Below are 19,379 nucleotides of genomic sequence, written 5' to 3'. Positions count from 1 at the left end.
ATTCAGTGCCTGATTGTGCCTGGAACATTGGATGTACCCCAAAGTGCTGAAGTGTGAGGAGTGACAGGAGAATAGAGGTACTTAGCCACAGAAGGGTGATGGCCGTCACAACACAAAAATCGTAAGTAGCAACAAGGGCATGGCCTTACTGAAGACCATGCATGGGTAGAAAACTAGTAGCTCTGAGGACCTGGAATTCCACAAGTGTGGCTCTGATGTTCTGGCACACAAATAGGAAAGCAAATGCAGAGGCTAGCCAATCGTCTGCCTGGTAGCCTTGCTTGCGGTGTTTATTCTATCTCAGGGATGCCTACTCGGAGTCTACAAAGGCTGTCTGGGTGGCCAGGAAAGAGCAGATGAGTCCCATTCTTCAGAGGTGCTCTGGGGACTGTTGGGTTCAATACTGTGGTAATTTCGCAGTAGCCAAAGTGAAATGATGACCATACCTGCGCCAGAGGCCTCTATCACGTAACAATGCTCTGTCTGTCCCAGGCAGACCTCAGTCCTTCTTGTCAGCCTTTTGCAGCTGACTTTTTGTGGTCCCTAGGTTTTTCCACACCTCTGTGTACATTAAGGTCCCAATGAAGACAAACAAGGTGCCCAGACAGTGCCACAGAGTGAACGGGTTCTGGAAGTACAAGATAGAAAAGATGAGGCTCACAAACTTGCGCAGAGTCACAACCAGCGTGACGGTGAGGGAGGTGCACTCTGTTGTGAGGATGAACACGCCACGGATGCACACGTATCTGGGGGAGCGGTTAAGGCTGTTCTCTGTAAACGCTTGGGGAGGAAGCTTTAGGTGCCATTCCTGCCTTCAACCTGACATGCTGAGAAAACACGAAGATCCACTCTGAGGACTTCCTGAGAGATCCCAGCCCTGCCATTCCTAAGAACCCATTGTTAGGAATTTTCATTAGTTTACAATGCTGGAGTGACACTGTCACCAAGGTGATCCTACTCACCTTTACTCTGTCTTGTCCTGGGGCCACTCCATTCTCCCCTTCAAAGTGGAACTCTGCATAGCAAATCTATGTGGTGGTTTCAGAAGGAGGCAGTCAGCCTCAATCTATTTCAGTATTTTAAAGACATCACAACTTTTATAATGGTAAGATCCTTCTATTAAAATAATTACTTTTAAATGAGTCTTAATTTGAAGCTTGTTTCAGAACTTTACGGTGACTTACAATAGTCATGAAGTAATAAACAGTAGCCTAGGACACCAGGAACCGGGTCGAAATCACAGATCACGTCCTCTCATCACAGGACTAGCTCTAAACCAATCTGTGGAGTCCTGCATGCCCTACCTGGCCTGCACCATTATAGCCTCTTTCCTGACTACAAAGGAGCTTCATGAATGGGTCTCCCATCTCCAGCTCACTATAGAAGAAGTCAAGGCAAAACCCAAACATGCCCTCTACAGTGTTAGAATGAACATCCCTCTGCCAAGACAACACGGAGCCCACAAAAGGATACTGAGTCACAACGTTCATGAGGAGGTAGAACCACATGATGGGCATAGCCACACTGATGACTGGAACTTGATAGAGTTCTGCAGAGGTGAGGAGAGGAAACCATCATGCCAGTGTCAACAGTTAAACCTTTCACCTTTTGATGAGGTGACACATGCAAAAACAGTAACAGAACAAGGGCAGTATTTCCCTTAGGGGAAAAAAAAATAGTTGGCCTGTCTGTAAGAACAATACACCTGGATGACCCTGACCCCGCCCCCTAACAACGGGGCACTCACCCGCCATGCATTGCAACCTGTGAGGTGCAAAACCCCAGTGCACATACTCAACATCCCCTTTAAAAGGTCCTGCCACCCATCCCTCTCTCTCTTCTTTTTGGCTCCTCTTGGGTTGGCTGACTACCCATCCCCCTCTCCCTCCAGGTAAATAAACTCCACGTGGGTTGTTCATCCGTTGTTCCTTTCTTTATATCAGCAGCTGCAGCTTAAACAAAAGAATAACACTGTCCATGCCTTCATTCACCTTGATTCCAGTCTACACTAAGAGTCAGAGCTCTGTGGGGACTTTCGAGATCTTCACAACTATGGTATTAATAGTGAGAAATGGTGCTTTGGAAGTCAGAGCCTTGTGGACTCTTTCCCATACTACCTACTTCTGTAACACATTTTAGGCCAAATGACAGACACAACGCTGCACATGCAGAGCAGGCCCAACACAGTACAAAATGATTTACTACCTGTGGTGTTAACAACATAAACCTTTGATTTAAAAAAGGGTTTTCTTTATTATTATTATTTTTTTACATTCTAATCCCAGTTCCCCCTCCCTCCCAAAAGGGTTTTCGTACGTGTTCACCTATCTGTGTAACATTCCTGGATGATCAGATTGTACAAGTGATTGTACATCTTTCAAGGTGACTGTCATCAATTTACCAAGTAGGCACTTGAAGAAGCAACATCTTACCTTCATATATTCTTTTTTTAAATTTCATTTTGTTGGTAATTAATTTATCTTGTTTATTTAATCTGTAGCTAGGGAAATAAGCCCTGTCATCATTTTGCTTCCTCTTGCTTGGTGCCAAGGCAGCCTAGATCTCTGAGCAGCTCTGCCTTTCATGGCAGAGGACAGACACAGAGACAGCCGGCTGCCACCCAACCTCAAGGGCTCCCGTTCCAGTTGAGTGCTGGTACTGCTTGTCTGCATTCTCAAAACATGTAACAATCCATGTTCAAATACAAACACACAATCCCAAAGGAAACGAGGAGAGGTGAGGATATTCTTATTTGCAGGGAGCAGGAAAGAGCACAGAGAAGCCCTTGCTGCTGGGACTACTGACTAACAGCACCATCCATCTGGACACCTGGAAGGTGCAAAGGTTCTGATGAACAGGAGATAAAGCTGTAGTCGAGCCAAATGCAGAAACTGGCAAGTAATACTGCCACATGACCCCAGACTTACCAGACTTATTGAACAGAACAACATGATCATAAATATCAGAAGCCAAGAAGATGAAACCCGGGAGTGGAAGGGCGTGCTGTGGGAAGAAACACATCACACACAGGTAAATACAAAGCAACACAGAACAGCTTTACGATGACTTGAGGCTGTCCAATTAGCAAGTTAGCCCCTCTAAGGTAAATTACCAGTGCCTTGTGCCCTTGACACCATATGGCGTGACATCTTATGGAGTCTGATGGTCACCAACGAGAAAACCAAAGAAGTAGGGTCCTCCCTTCCCCCAAAGGGAAAGGGAGGCTTCAGCAGTTATTCTGCCCCAAAAGACTTGCTCCATACTGGATTTGAAAATGACAAGGACCACACAGATGGCAAAGAATTCAGAAATTAGTACAAAAAGAGATTTGAAGGCAGTCTGAGGTCAGGGAAAAACCAATGATGCGATGAGGCCGAAGAGGAAGAGGACACAAAAGGTCCCTGACAACCACCACCCTCCTCACTACAGCACTGCAATGTGAGGTCACGTCACGTGACCCTTGCTGAGCTGTCACTATGCTTGGCATTGTTCTCAATGAAAGATACAAGCCAGGGGCTGGAGAGATGGCTCAGCGGTTAAGAGACCTGGCTGCTCTTCCAGAGCCCTCTTTTGGTGTACAAGCACACATGCAGGCAGAACACTGTATACATAATAAATCTTTAAAAAAGAAAGAAAAGAAAAGAAGAAAGATACAAGCCAAATAAAATGCTTACTTTTTAAAAATCCCTAGCCACAAACTCTAGCTCCGCGTGAATGTGTAAAACTGCCTGTTCAGATTAATTGTACAGAGAGGGAACTCTCTCTCTTGCCCTGGCCTGGGACAGGGGGGTTCTCTGGACATATTTCAATAGCAATGAAGGAGGGGTAGAGGGAAGCTACAGGAGAGGGTGCTAGGTCACCCCTTAAAGCGAAGAAGCTTGGCAAGTGCATGCATTGAACTGAACAATCATGTGAGCACAGCCCCTCTGGGGAACTCAGGCCCTGAATCCCCACCCCCCATTGACATCACACTCCTGACTTCCTGCCTTGGAACTCATTGTCTCTTTCTGGATTTCCATATTAATTTTAACAATTTTACCTACAGGGACTCTGCAGGCCTTGGCTCCTTGTTCCTTAAATGTTTTATTTGGTAGATCATGATCATCTCAGATGATTAACTCAAAATACACATTGTCCCCTGCCTAAAGTACCTCAGTGCACTGGTCTCTGGGCTGGTTACTAACGAAAATACAATCTGTCAGTTATGGTAGGACTTCATTCTGCATAACACATCATAAATCAGAAATTTTCACCTTCCCAGGGTTCAAAAAGTTACTTACATTATAAAATAATGCCTCCTTGGAATGTTTCCCAAACTGTTTGTATAGAGTCTCTTGGAATATGCCCATCCTTGCTGACATCAGCAGGGCAAAGGTCAGTGCTCCAATGCCTAAAAATCAGGATCAGGTTACAAGGTGCCTTTTGGTCTACTTTCTTAAGGTGACAGTACTATCTATAGTTCTGTAACTGCCACACTAGGACATGCAAATTTCAAAACCACAATGCTACCATGAAACCCTCTCTAGCTTCCCATTTCCACACCCTTACGCATGTTTCTGTCTACCAAGATGGAGTAAGAGTGTCCACACCCTTTACACCTGGCTTCTCTCTTCCATGGGTTTGGAAAGTGTGACTTAGGGCCCACACGTCACCCTATCACGTAGTTGCAACACAGTTAAATGTCTTGCAATGAGACCAGTTAGGTTTCCAGTTATTTCTCTGAAATCAATACACGGAAATACTTAAAATGTTAGTTATTTCCTTAGGATAATTTTTCATAAATGGAACTGCTGAGTCAAATGTTTAAAAAAAAAAACCGTTAAGACCTTTAAAAAACTCAATACACAATGTTTTTTGAAAAAGGCAATCGATTATACTCTGTCTACTAACGGCTTTTATGAAAATGGCTGTTACTGTACACTCCTGGCAGTGACAGTCATTTACCATCTTGCCCATATGGTAAGTCACAAATGAAAAGTTTGGTTTTCTTTGATTACTAGGGTAATTATTAGCTTACAAGGGTAGATTACTGGACATGAATTTTTGCTATAAATTGTACGTTCATATCTTTGAGAATTTTCCTATTGGGTAAGCATTTTCCCTGTAGTGCAGAGAGCTTTTCTATGAAGAACAGCAGCTAAAGGGTTAAAGTCCAAAGCCAAGATACACAGGCTTTGCTGCTATTTTCTTCCACCCAATCAGTGTGACTCCACTCCTGTTACTACGGCAAACATTTCCCCTCCAAACTCAAGTGAGGATGAGGCCCTGTAGGAGTTGTCTAATTAATTCCACACAGAGATACTTGTATTTTTAAAAATTCTCAGGAGAGTTGATTTGGGAACACTGTCACATGGAACACAGTTAAGTTAAGAAGAAAAAAGCCCCTGTGTCCCTGGGAAACTGAGAGTCAAGAGTTCTAAGTCACCCTTTTTTTTGCAGGTACTTCTACTCAGTGGACTGGCCACTAGGAAACAGAAGACTCCCTATACAGTACTCCTGAAGAGAGTAACAGACCTCTCTATGCCAGTGATAACCATGGGAAACGTGGACCCACGTAGAACACGATGCCAAAAAAAAAAAAACAAAAAACAAAAACAAAACAACAACAACAACAAAAAAACCCCAAAAAAGTGAACACTGGCCTTTTAACTTTTTGAACACTGAGATTCAGAGACATATTGGTCCCAGGTGCCACTCTCCTCCTTGGCATAATTTGTTTAGCCTAAACATCTTGCCAAGAAACATGTCCCACCGGAGAAAACTCAGCAAACAAAAGTGCAGAGGTAATTAGCTTTTTGTAACTGCTGTACTTGCCCAGTAACCACCGTGCAAATGCCTGGAATCCATCCTTCTCATTCAAGCTGGACTGGGAAGTCTAGGAAATAAGAAAATATACTAGGTACAGAGGCCAGAATGGCAAACAACATCTGAGATGCAGGGGGATATTTATGCTTTCCACTTCCTTCTGCACCTCTTTCAGAGTTTAGTTCCTGTATTATGTAAGCACTCTAATTCCTTTATTAATAGATACCTGGTAAGGGGCCCGATGACAAGTAGTGAATACAAATGACTCTTACCACCTGCTTTGCTGACATGAAAGTGCAAATAAATATCCCTGCAGACACCAGGGCAATGGAGGTATACTTGAACATACTGTATCTGAAAAACAAGGACAAGAACGCCTTAGGAAAAGGGATAACATCTAATGGGATTTACAGTCGGGTAGTATGTGATTCAAACATAAACCTCTACAGTATCACCATAGTGTTGGCCAGTAGGCTGTTTTATCAGAAATTGAAAAAGTAAACAAAACCAGAAAACAGACACACACCAGATGTCACATGACACTGTATTCTGCTCTCCAGAAGCCAATGCAGCCTGCTCAGTCTTCACCTGTACCTGTGGCTTTTCCAATACTAAGAGCCCAGAATTATGTCTTAACACACACACACACACACACACACACACACACACACACACACACACACACCATTCAAGAGGAACAACAGATTTTCAGGTACAAATGACAAGAGTCAAAACTTGGGGAATAATGTCCATTCTCCAGGGAAGGTATTTCTTTAAAAACAATCTGAATAACTTAAATGATTTTTGTAAAATGTCAGCACAGTTGGATAAAGGGAGGAATTTGCAATTTGTAGAGCCAAGGGCAGCATAATGGTGACATTTCCCATTAACTAAAATGGTATCATTATGATCCCCCTCAGAGTCTTGGTAATCAAGGAAAAGGCCCCAGGAAGGATGAAACGAAATTAAACTTGCAGAATGAATCATCATTTCTTTTCTACCCAAGGACACTGTATCTTCTGGTGACAATACCTCATCAGAGCTGATCTGACTGGCTGAGGTGCTGAGAGAAGTCTGCAGGAGAGCCCCACTACAGAGAAGTGGGGTACTGGAGTGGAGGAGGGATTGGCTAGGGAGAAGAAGGGCTCAGCAGGAGTGGGAGAAGGACAAGGGGGCTTGGGGATGAATATAATCAAAATACATTTTGTATGTATGTATGTATGTATGTATGTATGTATGTATGTATTTGTGCATGAAGTTATCATAAGGCATACAGTTAACTGTATATAGTTAATAGACACTAACAAAACCTTACATAGCAAAAGTTCAGTCTAGAAACATCAAGTTGAAGGAGTTTAAAAATTAAGCCAAAATAATGGTTAAGAAAAATATAGATGTGGTCTTTAAATTCTCCAAAGGACTGTTCAAGAAAAATAAGAAGGTAAACTTGGATCAGAACTTGGCAGGGCATTTTCCTAGCATGAGCAAGGCCCTGAGTTTGATTGCTGACACCATGGAGGGAGGGATGAGGGTAGAATGAATTAATGTAGACAAGTTAGAGAAATTCCTGTGCTGTTGATAGTCAAAGGCTCAGACCCAAGACAACAGATTCCAAGTCAACTCTTCAGGGAAACAGGTGTTGAGAAGAACCCCTGACAGTGTGAGATTGTATCAGGAGAATATAATGCTTTTATGTAAATATATATTACTTACATATAGTATCTTCTTATGAACCAAATCAAAGCTTAGGAAGGAACCCAGGTCTCCAAGGTGCAGTCTAGCTATCAAGTACAGTCTTTATCTTAAACAAAACATCTGGCCATTTAAATGTCTGCACAAAGGCAGAGAGGGCTGAGGAGCTCACAGGCAGCAGTACTTGCCTGGGGCTCCAAGGCCTCCAGAGAGAAAGGACACATGACAAGGAGCCTAGCAAGGTAGCACAGTTGTCCTTGTTTTGATACAGCCTTTAGTACTTAAAAACTGTAGGTCCTAGTCAAGCACTATGGTTCTACAGGCCTTTAATCCCAGCACTCAAGAGGCAGAGACAGACGAATCTCTGTGGGTTCAAGGCTAGCCTGGTCTACATATTTAGTTCCAGGCCAGCCAGGGCTATAATCAGTCTCTATCTCGAAAAATAATCTCAAAACCAAAACCCATCCCCTTTAGGTTTCCTTTCTGAATTGGCAGATTCTTCTCAAGCTGAGAGAGCCTTTATACTGAGACCAGGAACTGGACCACTGAAAACATGGCATCACTTACACAATGTTGGTTTTAACAATGAAGATGACCTTCCCCTGAGAAATCTTTTGTTTTTTTTGTTTTGTTTTGTTTTTTTGAGACAAGGTTTCTCTGTGTAGCTTTGGAGCCTATCCTGGCACTCACTCTGGAGACCAGGCTGGCCTCGAACTCACAGAGATCCGCCTGCCTCTGCTTCCCGAGTGCTGGGATTAAAGGAGTGCACCACCACCGCCAGGCTCTCCTGAGAAATCTTGTAGACTCCCTACTGATTCTCCCTAATGTCCCTTTCTCCTTGACAAGTAAGGGCAAGGCTCAAGAGACAGGCGGTTTCTGTGAAGAAGCATCCCAGCTGCTCCTACCATTTCTCACTGCAATCCTACCACACTGCTGGTAGCAGTTACAAAGAAAAACCCCGAGCCTTCTGCTCCTTCTTCATGTCTATCTGGACCTTTACCAGAAATTCTCTTAACATATAAAGTTATTCCCCGGTTCATTACAGTGCACTGATGAGCACCTTGTGTGTGCTCAATACACAGGTTAATAAGAACGCTTGCAGCATGTGTGAGGCTCTGTGATCTAGCCCCAGGAATGTAAAGGATAAAAACAAAACAACTAACAAAGCACTTTCTAGGACAACTGACCCACTCCCCGGAAATGCTCCATATCTGCATTCTCCAATATGGTCACCATCAGGCACATGTGACTACAGTGTTTAAAATGTGACTAGCAAAAGTGAGGAAATATTTTGTTTGGTTTCACTTAGGAAATGTAAGTTCACATGTGGCTAACGGTGACCACACTGCACAGTGAATTCTGTGTCAACTGCTTTTATGGGCTGACAAGGCCCTAAAGATCCAGTGGTAGCAAGAGCTGTTTGGTCCCACAAGAAGCCACAAGGAGAGCCTCCAGCCTGGTCAGCTGCCTTAGGAAAGTCATCACTACCCATGAATCTGTGAGAAAGAATTCAGGAAAAGGCCGGTGAGCAAGAGCAGCCTTTCGGCACTGTGAGGAAAGAAAGGTGATCAGTCCTCAGAGGTGATCACCTGAAAATACCGCTTCACATACAAAACAGGAAGGTGTGCTGTTACCTTTTCTTCAAAATGATAATTCCTAGGATCATGTTGGCAATCAGAGAGCCCTGTAAAAGAAGACAAGGGAAACACAGGAAGGATGGAAGTCACTAAGAAAAAGAGTAGAGGCCAAAAAAATCTGTTGTGAAAAATACTAAAATCTGCAAGATACAATGGGGGAATGATCTGTTCTCACTAATAGGGCTAGATGATACTTTGGACCTACTTCCATTAAATTTCCCATCGTTTAGTGTATAAAACTTCTACTGAGCTTTTTGCTACCTCTGTTCTTAATGAAGGAAGTCATGCAGGGAACTCCCTCTTCTCTAGCAGGTATCAATCAACAAACAAGAGTTTATGGAAGTGCTATGTGGCCTCGCTTTGAAGGTCACCCCGATAATTACGATTATCTTATGCAAGTCCCTGTAGGAATAGGACACTTAATCTCTCAAAAATCTCAGGCAACAAGATAATGTCATTCCTATCACCACCCAGTTTGCAGCATGCTGCAACTCCGCCTACACGTCCCTTGATGTCTTCCCCACTCTTCTGGGAACACTCTGCTCTTATTTATACACCAACGACAGAAGGAGCTCATTTCCCAGTAATGAAGAAAATGGGTAGTCACATTGAGAGAAACCCCCTTCATCAACAATGGTCCTGCCAGGTGTGACCGGACAAGCCCATAAACCCAGCACTCAGGAGGCTGAGGCAGAGGCCGGAGAGTTCCAATCAGCCTGAGCTACAAAGCAGAGCATGGCAAGGTGGGCCGAGGGTAAGAAAAGCTTCAGCAGTCAGTATGAACTCAAAATCAGCCAGATGAACGGAGTTGGAAACAAATCTATTTCCCAGAGAAATTTAAATTTTATTAGCCATATATTAGACCTGAGATAAATAAAAATAAGCCATTCACTTCCCACTTTCCCAGGTCTCCTTTTCCGCCTTAAGCTGCAGATGAAAGCAATCCTGTTGAAAGACTCAATGCAAACCTATTCGTATGTCCTAGACTTGACTTCCCTAAGACTGTCTACCTCCTCCCTCTTCACCATGCTGTTCACAGGATGCGCATGCGGCTGGCACTTACGGATCTGAATATCATATGTAGGGGCATGGCGATGTTCAGATTCAGAGCATAGTTGTTCATCACGCTGACGGTAAAGAACATGGTTACCATGATGGCATAGTACCTGCAATGGTGGAGAACAGCATCACACCAGCCCATTTCCCGAGGAATGTTGACATAGAGAAAATACATATATTTGGTTTAAAAGACACTTGGCTTCCTTGCTCTCTGTTAAGAGAGTATAGAGAACCATTATCGCATAGAGTCAAATACTCACGACATATACGAATACTTCACCGAGTCAGACTAGCATGAGGAAAGTCTGAATTACTGAATGTGTTTAAGGAAACACTTGAATATTTTTCAACAGACTTTCTAGGCTTTACAGACATTGCCTAATCCATACTAACAGATTTTAAGTGGACAGATAATCCTTTTTTAATCTATTAGCTCTTTGTAGATACTTTTCACAGGCCTCTGGAGAATCTGAAAATGGTTAATTACCTTAAATGTGTCCTGTATATATTTACATAATATTATTTTTCTTAATTTTGAAAAAAAACAAAACAAAACAGATTCCAAAAAGTGGCTAAGTCGAGCTCATGTTCAGCCTAGCCACTGTGAAAACTACTCCACACAGTCAATCAGAAGGCTCTAAAATAATGAGGATATTCTTTGATTTGTATAGACTTATACTTAGAATCAGAGTCTTCCTTCCTTTTTTTTTTTTTTTTGACTCTGCCTCCTGAGTGCTGGGATTAAAGGCAGGTGCCACCATGTCCAGCCAGAGTCTTTGCCATTTGAGAAGTTTTAATTATTATTAAAATTAAAATTCCCCGTGCCACATAAAGTTGGCATGCTGGCCAACACTGATAATCCCAGAACCATGAGGCAGAGACAGAGGAACCAGGAGTTAAAGGCCATCCTCAGCTCCATATCAAGTCCGAGACCAATCTAAAGCAAAATGAGATTCTGTCTTAAAAAAAAAAATCCTATAATCATGATAAAGTGACATGTAAATGAATAAGTAAATGGATGCTAAGGATAAGCAAATTTATACTATGAATAAGTAAGTGGATTAAAAATTTTTACATTTGTATGTTTTTATCTTGATCTAAAAATATCCAAGTTGTCTTTCATATATATTAAGGTAAACCATATTCTTGTCATGTTTTTGCAAGTCAAAAAAGATTAAATATTAGCAATTTCATTATTTACTTAAAAATATTTTTTAAAAACTTTAAATAAATGCCTAGACAATCTTGAGCAAAAGTAAACAATGGTTCCGTGTTGTTCATAAAATATTCGATCTTGGGTAAGGATTTCCAAACAGTTTTGTGTCTACATATCCAAAGAATAAAACAACACCGATCCCCACAGTATCTTCTCTTTTGTCGCTGGTTAGATATGGAGCTGGTCAGACATTACAATGGTCAAGCAAAGCCAAGGCTGCACTAACTGTTTAAGAACTTGACAACTAACACAGAGAACCGTGCTACAGGCATGCAAGACCACTAGTGATGGCTTCCTCACAACTTCTAAGTTACATCTGCTTGATTTTTCCATATGGGGTCTTTCTGTATTGCTTTGGAGCCTGTTCTGGAACTCACTCTGGAGACTAGGCTGGCTTCGAACTCACAGAGATCCGCCTGCCTCTGCCTCCCAGGTGTTAGGATTAAAGGAGTGCTCTACCAATGCCCGGCCGCTTCTGAGTGATTATTGCATAAGTGGCTGTGGGGTTCCAAGAGCGGGAAAGAAACCAGTCCATGGGGACCAGCAGGACAGAGAAAAACATTCAACTAGAGAAGGCAGCAAAAGAACCCTGACAAGGATGAGCTTGAGTACCTGGGGGACATTCACATGGAATGCCACTCCCAGAGAAACTGAGTGACACCACTTAAACCCTTGCCAAGGGGAGGACACTTCTATCTCAAGTCTCTCCGTCATGAGAAATGCCATATGTGGTCCTGTGTGTGAAGATACTTATGGCAAACCTGGACTGATGGACAGAACATTTTTTTTCTTAGCTTGTCAATCAATTTTCTTTTAATTGAAGTGAGATTCTCATACAACATAAAATTAACCATTTGTGAGCAAACAATTTGGTGGCATTTAGTCGTCTGCCATGCTATATACTCACTGATTTTTTATTTCCAAAAGCCAATTGTTTTTCAGGATGCTTAATGATAGCATTCTTAGCATAATCAATAACTCTGCCAACACAAAAGACGGATACCTAACTATGAGAAATTTGTGGTTGCCTTAGCCCGTCTGACTCTCTATTATACACACATGCACCCACTGCCATCAGTTACTTTAAATGTTGTAGGCAGGAATTTTATTCTAAAAATAGTTTCCAGAGCATAACAATATAATTCATAAAATTAATGACTCCGCTGCTATCCATAACCTAAACTTGAGAAACACGTGCCTCACACTTTTTGTCCAAGGCACCAGTTTTTAGGTTTTAAAGGACTCAACAAGACCTCAATGTGTCATACCTTAGTGGGATAGCAGGTGGCTTCCTTCCCAAGTCAGCTTCGAAAAGGAAGCCTTCCACAGCAATAAATAAGAACTGTGCAAATGTCACGATGTTCCCACATCCTGGGTGCTTCCTGTATAGTGAAGAGCAGAGAAGAAAAACACAAGGCACAGACTCAGATAAAGCGCACTACAACCTGTTATATTTATGACACCAAAATAATAGAGGACAGATTTCTGCAGCCACTGTCCTTCCTCATCTTGGCTCTATGCCATGGATCACACACTCTGACACTGTGCGTCACAGGGAATGCCCAACTCTACTGTGTCATGGTTCCCTAGAGTAGCAGACCCTGCATGAGAATCCCTCTCATTGCTAGAATACATGAGATGGCTTTCCCAGTAAGCGGCAGGAAATTTCCTAGTAAGCTCACATACATTCCCCCATGGTAAAGGTCTCTAGTCAAAGACAGAAACATGCAGGAATTCTCCTGGAATGTTCATCTGTTTCTACTAGCCAGGAGTTACTGGTCATATGATGACAGGGGTGTGACTTTAGACAGTGTCACCAAAGATTTATAAATAGTTCAGGGGATGGAGAGGAGGTTTGCCATTTTAATAGGCCCTGATACATATCTGTATACAAATCAACATGATTGTGTATATGCAAGGGTGATTAAGAAAAACTGTCAAAATGGGGTCTGGGGCTGGAACAGTAACCTAAGAATGACTGAGAAACACTGCTGTGGCACTCAGCGGCTCTCCACAACCCTTATTGCGGCTCTTCAATACATCAGTCAGTCAAGAGATATTCCTGGAATTCGACAGATTCTCATCAGTGCTCTAGGGAAGGGCCAGGAGCCTTACAAGGTGACTATTAGGAACACATGCTGTAGTACAAAGGTTATTTCTGACATCCCTCTTGAGCCATTCCGAAAATTAGTCCTGTGAAAGGTTGACAGTTCTCTTCTATAGCTGAAGAGGAGGCACCACCCACAAATGGGCAGGGCCCTCGCCCACCAATCACTAATTAAGAAATGCCCTACAGAGACTTGCCTAGCCTGATCTTATAGAGGCATTTCTCAATTGAGGCTCCCTCCTCTCTGATGACTCTAGTGTGTGTCCCATTGACACACAAAACTGGCAAGCACTCTACCACTGAGCTGTATACCCCCAGTGCAAATCTTGAAATACCCCCCTCGTGCATAGAAATAGCTAAGGAACACAGCACTCCTAAAGCGCGAAGCTCGCCACCTCAAACAGACACAGTGCCACACTTAAGCTCGGCTGCCCCATTAAGGCTCCTTGGAACCTACTGTTCTAGATGCAGTTCAACAATCTGTCTTTCTTGGGTTCAAGAGACAAGGCTAAGCTTTGTAGGAATCCATAAACAATTATGTAAGACATTCATCTCATTCAAAAATCTAATTAGAACCACTAGTCAATACAAGAGCCCAGAACTTTTAACTCTATATGGTTCCCAGCACAGAGCTATTCAACTCTGTCCTGGCTGGTCTTCAGGAACCCAGGGGTCAGGCTGGGCATGGCAGTGCGGGCACGCAAGCCTAGCATTGAGTGGGTGAGGCAGTATTTAGTGAGACTTTGTCTCAAAACAGGAAGGGGGAAAAAAGGTAGAGTAGCTAGGGACATAGCTTAGTGGCATTACAGACTACTTGCTTAGTGTGCAGAAAGCACTGAGTTCAACCTCCAGTACTGTGAGTGAACGAATGAATGAATGAATGAATGAATGAATGAATGAACAAAGAAGCTGTGTTCCTGGAGAGGTTCACCTTCCCATCACTCATCTCACTGTCTTGGGTTGGGGCCCTGGGAATCTATGCCCTCAAAGCCCCCCCACCCCCATTCCATCCTAGTGGGAAAGGGGCGTGCCTGTGCTCCTGCATGCAAGAGTGTGTTCCTTCTGTGTGTGTGCTCATGTGGCTGAGAATGACGCTCCACACTGTTTTCCACTGACATGCAAGAGCACCTTTGTCACTCATGGTGTGGTATGGACGCTAATCGATTTCTAAATCCACTTTTCTTTAAAATGGGAACTGTGAGTGCTTATCTCACTGGTTCATTGCTGTGTAAATGAACAGGTCCCAGAAAAGCATCCAACACAGTGCTGCCACATGACGGCAAGGCAACCAGAACCAGGGTGACGGCTAGCCCAGGCTCCTACGCACTGTGAGGTCTTCAGTCTAGCGATAGCTGTCCTTCCCCTGCCTCCCTTTGTGTGTGTGTGTGTGTGTGTGTGTGTGTGTGTGTGCATCCATCTATGTGCACATGTGTGCATGAATGTGTTGCACATGTGTGCATGTGGATGTTTACATGTGTGGGGGTGCACGTGTGCACCTGCACATGTGGAGGCCTGGGGTGCCAAGGTTGATTTCCAGAATCATCCTGAATGACTCTTGTACCTCATTCACTAAGGCAGGCTCCCCCAGTCAAGGCCAGAGCTCACAGAGACAGCCAGTTCGCTCTGGGGTTCACCTGTTGCTGCCTCTTTGTGTACAGTCCAGGCATCTGAGCCTAAGGGACAGTGACAGACCTGTGGGCAGCAGGGCTGCCAGGATCACAGTGGCCTTGAGGTGTGGCAAGGATCTACAGGCTGGAATTAGAGGCATTTTATATAAGTCCTGGGGATCTGAACTCTGCTCTTAACTCTTCTACAACAGGCACTTTAACCAGTGAGGTGTCTCCTCAGCCCAATAGTTTTCCTTCTAAACAATCACACTGGACACTTTTTTTCTTTATAAAATGAAAACTACGTATTGTGGCCATGAGAACTGAGTGAGAAGACACGCATCAGGAGGCCAGCACCATGCTGGAGGATCAGCACTTCTCTGGCTTTCCCTTCCACTCTCTACTAAAAGCCTGGGCCAAAGCTCTTACAGAGCGGCTACTGAGAAGCCACTCTGCACAGGATCAGGAAGGAGTTCCTGGTGAGAATGACCTGGATCTGTGCCCTCCAGAGAAGGGAAAAGCCCACGGGAACCAAGCATGAACTACAGGCAGCAAGAACACAGTTCATTGTGAAATGCTCAGAAGGTGGTCCGTGTCCCTTTCATCTGTGCACTCCCACTCTTGAGACGCAGAGTCTGGCCTTCACTCAAGCATGTTGGTAAGGGTGGGGAGGCCTCACTTTAAGCAAATGTACTCTAGGATATTAGCATCTGCGTAAAAGATTTTACAAATTTACAATGGTATCCTTCAGATGATCTTTGCTATTTTCCCTTTATTTTATCACTAAAGTCAACATGGTACTCCATGAACATGGACTTCATGGCAAATGAGAGGGGTTTGTATATCACCACTTCTATTATCAGCCAGCCATTACCAACATCTAATTTTAGGTAATTTTAAGATGTCCCACGAGGAATCACTTTCCTGTTCTCTCCCATCAGGACCTTTGATAGTTCTACTTTTTTGTCTTTCCATAGCATGTGTAAGCCTCCCATGATCCTACGACCAAAGTTACTCTTAGCTAATGCAGAGAGCATTTTAGGAGCCTGCTGCTGACACAGCTGGGGATGGGGGTGTTCTTTGAACTAGAATAATTCACTTTAAAGCTTCCAAATAAAAATTTGAAATGTTTTCCCTGAAATCTTTCCTTCTCTTTATTTCTTAACACTTACAACCATCAACTGCAGACAGCTTCTCTAACTTGGGATTTTCTTGGCAAAAACCCCAAATTTCAACCTAAAAAAAAAAAAACCCACAAATCAACTTTGAAAAGAATGAATCGGACAGATGGTTCACACATCGTTTCTTTCTTTCCTGGACATAGAGCTTCCTTATTTAGTTCAATGTCATGTTCTTGATGGAAAAGTTAAATGGGAAAAATAAAATCTGTCAGATTGTTATCCTGATGTTAAGACACACAACGTCTTGTCTGCTTCATTAGTTCTCTGTGTGTATATACATACAGCACATACATGGAACATATATGTGTATCCTGTTTTGAAGGTTGACCAGAAGCACCTTGTGAGGGGAATTAAGACCCCACTTACTGCTAAGCCACTGTTCCTTCAATGCCCAGGGTTTGTGTTTTATCACTGGTCCCAATCAGAGGTCTACAAAAGTCAGCAAGAAGAACCTGAATTTGTTTTCCAATTGGGGGTAAATGGCTCAACACCCCCTTCCCTCAACAAGCCATTTCAGCCTTTGTATTTAGAATGACATCTAAGGGTTCCAAGAAGCCATTTAAAAAGTACACTTTCTGCTCCACAATGAGCTTCCTATGGTAATTCCTCAAGACTAAAGCTACAGATGTCAAGATCCTATCTAGAAGGAACCTTAAAGACCCTCTTGTCTGACCAGGTCCAATTTTACTGCTCTACCAAGGGAAGGTGTCATATGCCTCAGCAGACAGAAATAAGGTGCCATCAGTCTAATTAATGTACTACACATTGCATTGCACTAATAAGCCCACTTCCTTACCACCGCAGGGAAACACACAATTGCACACTGAAATACAGATTTACAAAAAAAAAAGGGGAGGGGATTCTGATTCTTAATAAAATTCTAAATGAAAGTTCCTATAAGGAATGAAAAAACTTCATAAAGATAAATTTATCCATAAGTTTTCTGGATCATCACCAAAAAACAAACAAACAAAAAACCCAAAAAACAAAAAAAAAAACAAGGTATGCCTTTACTGAAACAAAACTGTAAGAGAGGAGAAGCTAGCCTCCAGTGTGCAGCAGGCTGTCCACTTTCATCTCACTCAACCCTTCAGAACCCATGGGGATGAAGGAGCTCACACACACATACACACACCCTTTGAAGGGTGAAACCAAGTACTTTAGCCAAGAGTTCATAAGCTAGTGCACACAGGCTTCACTTAATTTAATGGCATATTCAACACAATTATCTGACTTTGTTTCTATAGCCGGCCTGAACATATCACCTTTTAATTTTAAAATATATTAAGTATATACCAAAACAAAGTCTCTGCCCTTTGAAGTGTATCAGGCTTACAGCCAGCAACTTCTTTTTTCATTTTCATATTCCTTACCACTCCCAAGACAAACAATCTTCATCAACACTCTGAGTAACAAAACTTCAAAAATTAACCCACACAGAGTTGACCATAAGTGAACTGCTTACTTCCAAAGTACTTAAACCAACAGCATCAAATAAAATACATTTCTACCAGACCACACAAATTAAAAAATGAAAGGGAACTGGGCATGGCATTGGGCTAGGGCCATCTTAGACGCCATTTCTTGCTCTGCCCCTTACAAGCAGTGAAAAGGCCGCCCAACTTTGCATCTGTTTCACTCTAAGCCAAACAATGTAACTCTTGAAGCACCGGGCCTTTCAGAGAGTCAATGGACACAGTGTATAGATTTAGAAACCTGTAGTTACTACTGTACTGAGATGTTATTGAACTGTCTGGAAAGGGGGGCCCAGAGAGGTTAAGGAACTGGAAAAGGTTGTATTTCCAGAGGATAATGAATGGAGCCAAACCTGAAATTACTAACTTGAGCTGTTCAGTCCTAAGCGTTTTCCATTCCACCTCCTGTCTTCTCTAACTTCTGCCCACTGAACTTTGCACATTTATTACCCAACATTATTTGTAAGAAACCACCACAGAGCCAACCCTGTTCCCTTTGGGAACATGCCACAGTCATTCTCCAGCTTTACTTCCAAGTGCACGCTTCGCAATTAAAGACTGTAATATGCTAAATGCCCAGGGACCAGGGCGGCTACGCAGTAGTTAGTCATCTGCTCCTCCTCATCACTCACGCCTGAGTTTGGGTAAAGTCCTCACAGTCATCTCTACCACCATCCTTTGCAGGGCATGTCAGGACACACAAACCAAACTTTCTTTGCAACACGTACAAAACCGGACGGCTTTGCACGCGAGAAGGCTCTGCTCCGGACAGGCGGGCACGTGTCACTCTCTAACTGGATGGAGGAAAGTGCTCGAGTTGGATGAGCTGCAGGGAGAGGGGGGCTTGGCGGAGGCACCGGCTCTGCCACCAGCTCCTGGAGACCTTGGTTCAGCGGAGTGGAGAAAGTCTCCGAGCTTCAGATTCCCGGAGACTGGCATCGAGGTGACGGCAGCAGCACCCTGGGCGTCCCTGTCACTTGGATGCTAAGAGATGGAGCAGTACCGGGGCTGCGGAGTAGCGGGCAGCGCGGGTACCCGGTACCCGGGGCAGGAGTGGGGAGGTGGAAAAGGCGAGCGGCCCGGGACCGGCAGCCCCGGGGGCCCGGGCGCGGCCCGCGAGGGTCACTCACCGGGCCAGCAGCTCTAGGAAGATCACATTACTGCAGCAGCCTGCGAACACCAGGCCCACCGCGAAGGCCGGGCGCATGGCCGGTGCAGGGCACGGGGTGCGAGCGCGCAGAGCACCCTTCCCGATCGCTACCCTGGGAAGCCCTCACTGAACATCACCGCCGCCCGCGGTTCGTTGCCCGAGGGCTGTCTCAGTCCACTATCCTTCCGCGGCTGCCACCAAGGCTCTGTAGTTCTCACTCATCCCCGGCCCCATTCATCTGAGGGGGCGTCCAAGGGCTGGCCAGACTACAAGTCCCAGAATACCACGCGCCTTTACGGCAGGCGTGAAAAAACCGGCCATTTTCCCGGAAGGCTCGCGTGATCGAATGCTGCGCGGCCTTCTGGGAAATGGAGTTCCGTACCTCGAAGGTTGAACCGGGATTCCAAGGAAGTAGTTTGTGGGATTTGGAATTACCGACCTGAGACTACT

General features: G+C 43.9%; 1 protein-coding gene across 1 annotated transcript; it reads right to left on the bottom strand.

Moving 5' to 3' along the window:
• Nucleotides 1-263: 263 nt before the first annotated feature.
• Slc35b4 (solute carrier family 35 member B4) lies at nt 264-19,172 on the bottom strand. Its single transcript, NM_001244018.2, is given in 10 exon segments — nt 264-746; nt 1,474-1,549; nt 2,928-3,003; nt 4,281-4,390; nt 5,815-5,875; nt 6,078-6,159; nt 9,132-9,181; nt 10,198-10,300; nt 12,678-12,791; nt 18,910-19,172. Coding segments are annotated over 10 exon segments (996 nt in total). The 5' UTR covers nt 18,987-19,172; the 3' UTR covers nt 264-499.
• Nucleotides 19,173-19,379: the final 207 nt, after the last annotated feature.

This window comes from Cricetulus griseus (assembly GCF_003668045.3).
Source record: "Cricetulus griseus strain 17A/GY chromosome 1 unlocalized genomic scaffold, alternate assembly CriGri-PICRH-1.0 chr1_0, whole genome shotgun sequence".
Classification (NCBI taxonomy): domain Eukaryota; kingdom Metazoa; phylum Chordata; class Mammalia; order Rodentia; family Cricetidae; genus Cricetulus; species Cricetulus griseus.
This window is presented reverse-complemented; position numbering and strand designations above follow the sequence as displayed.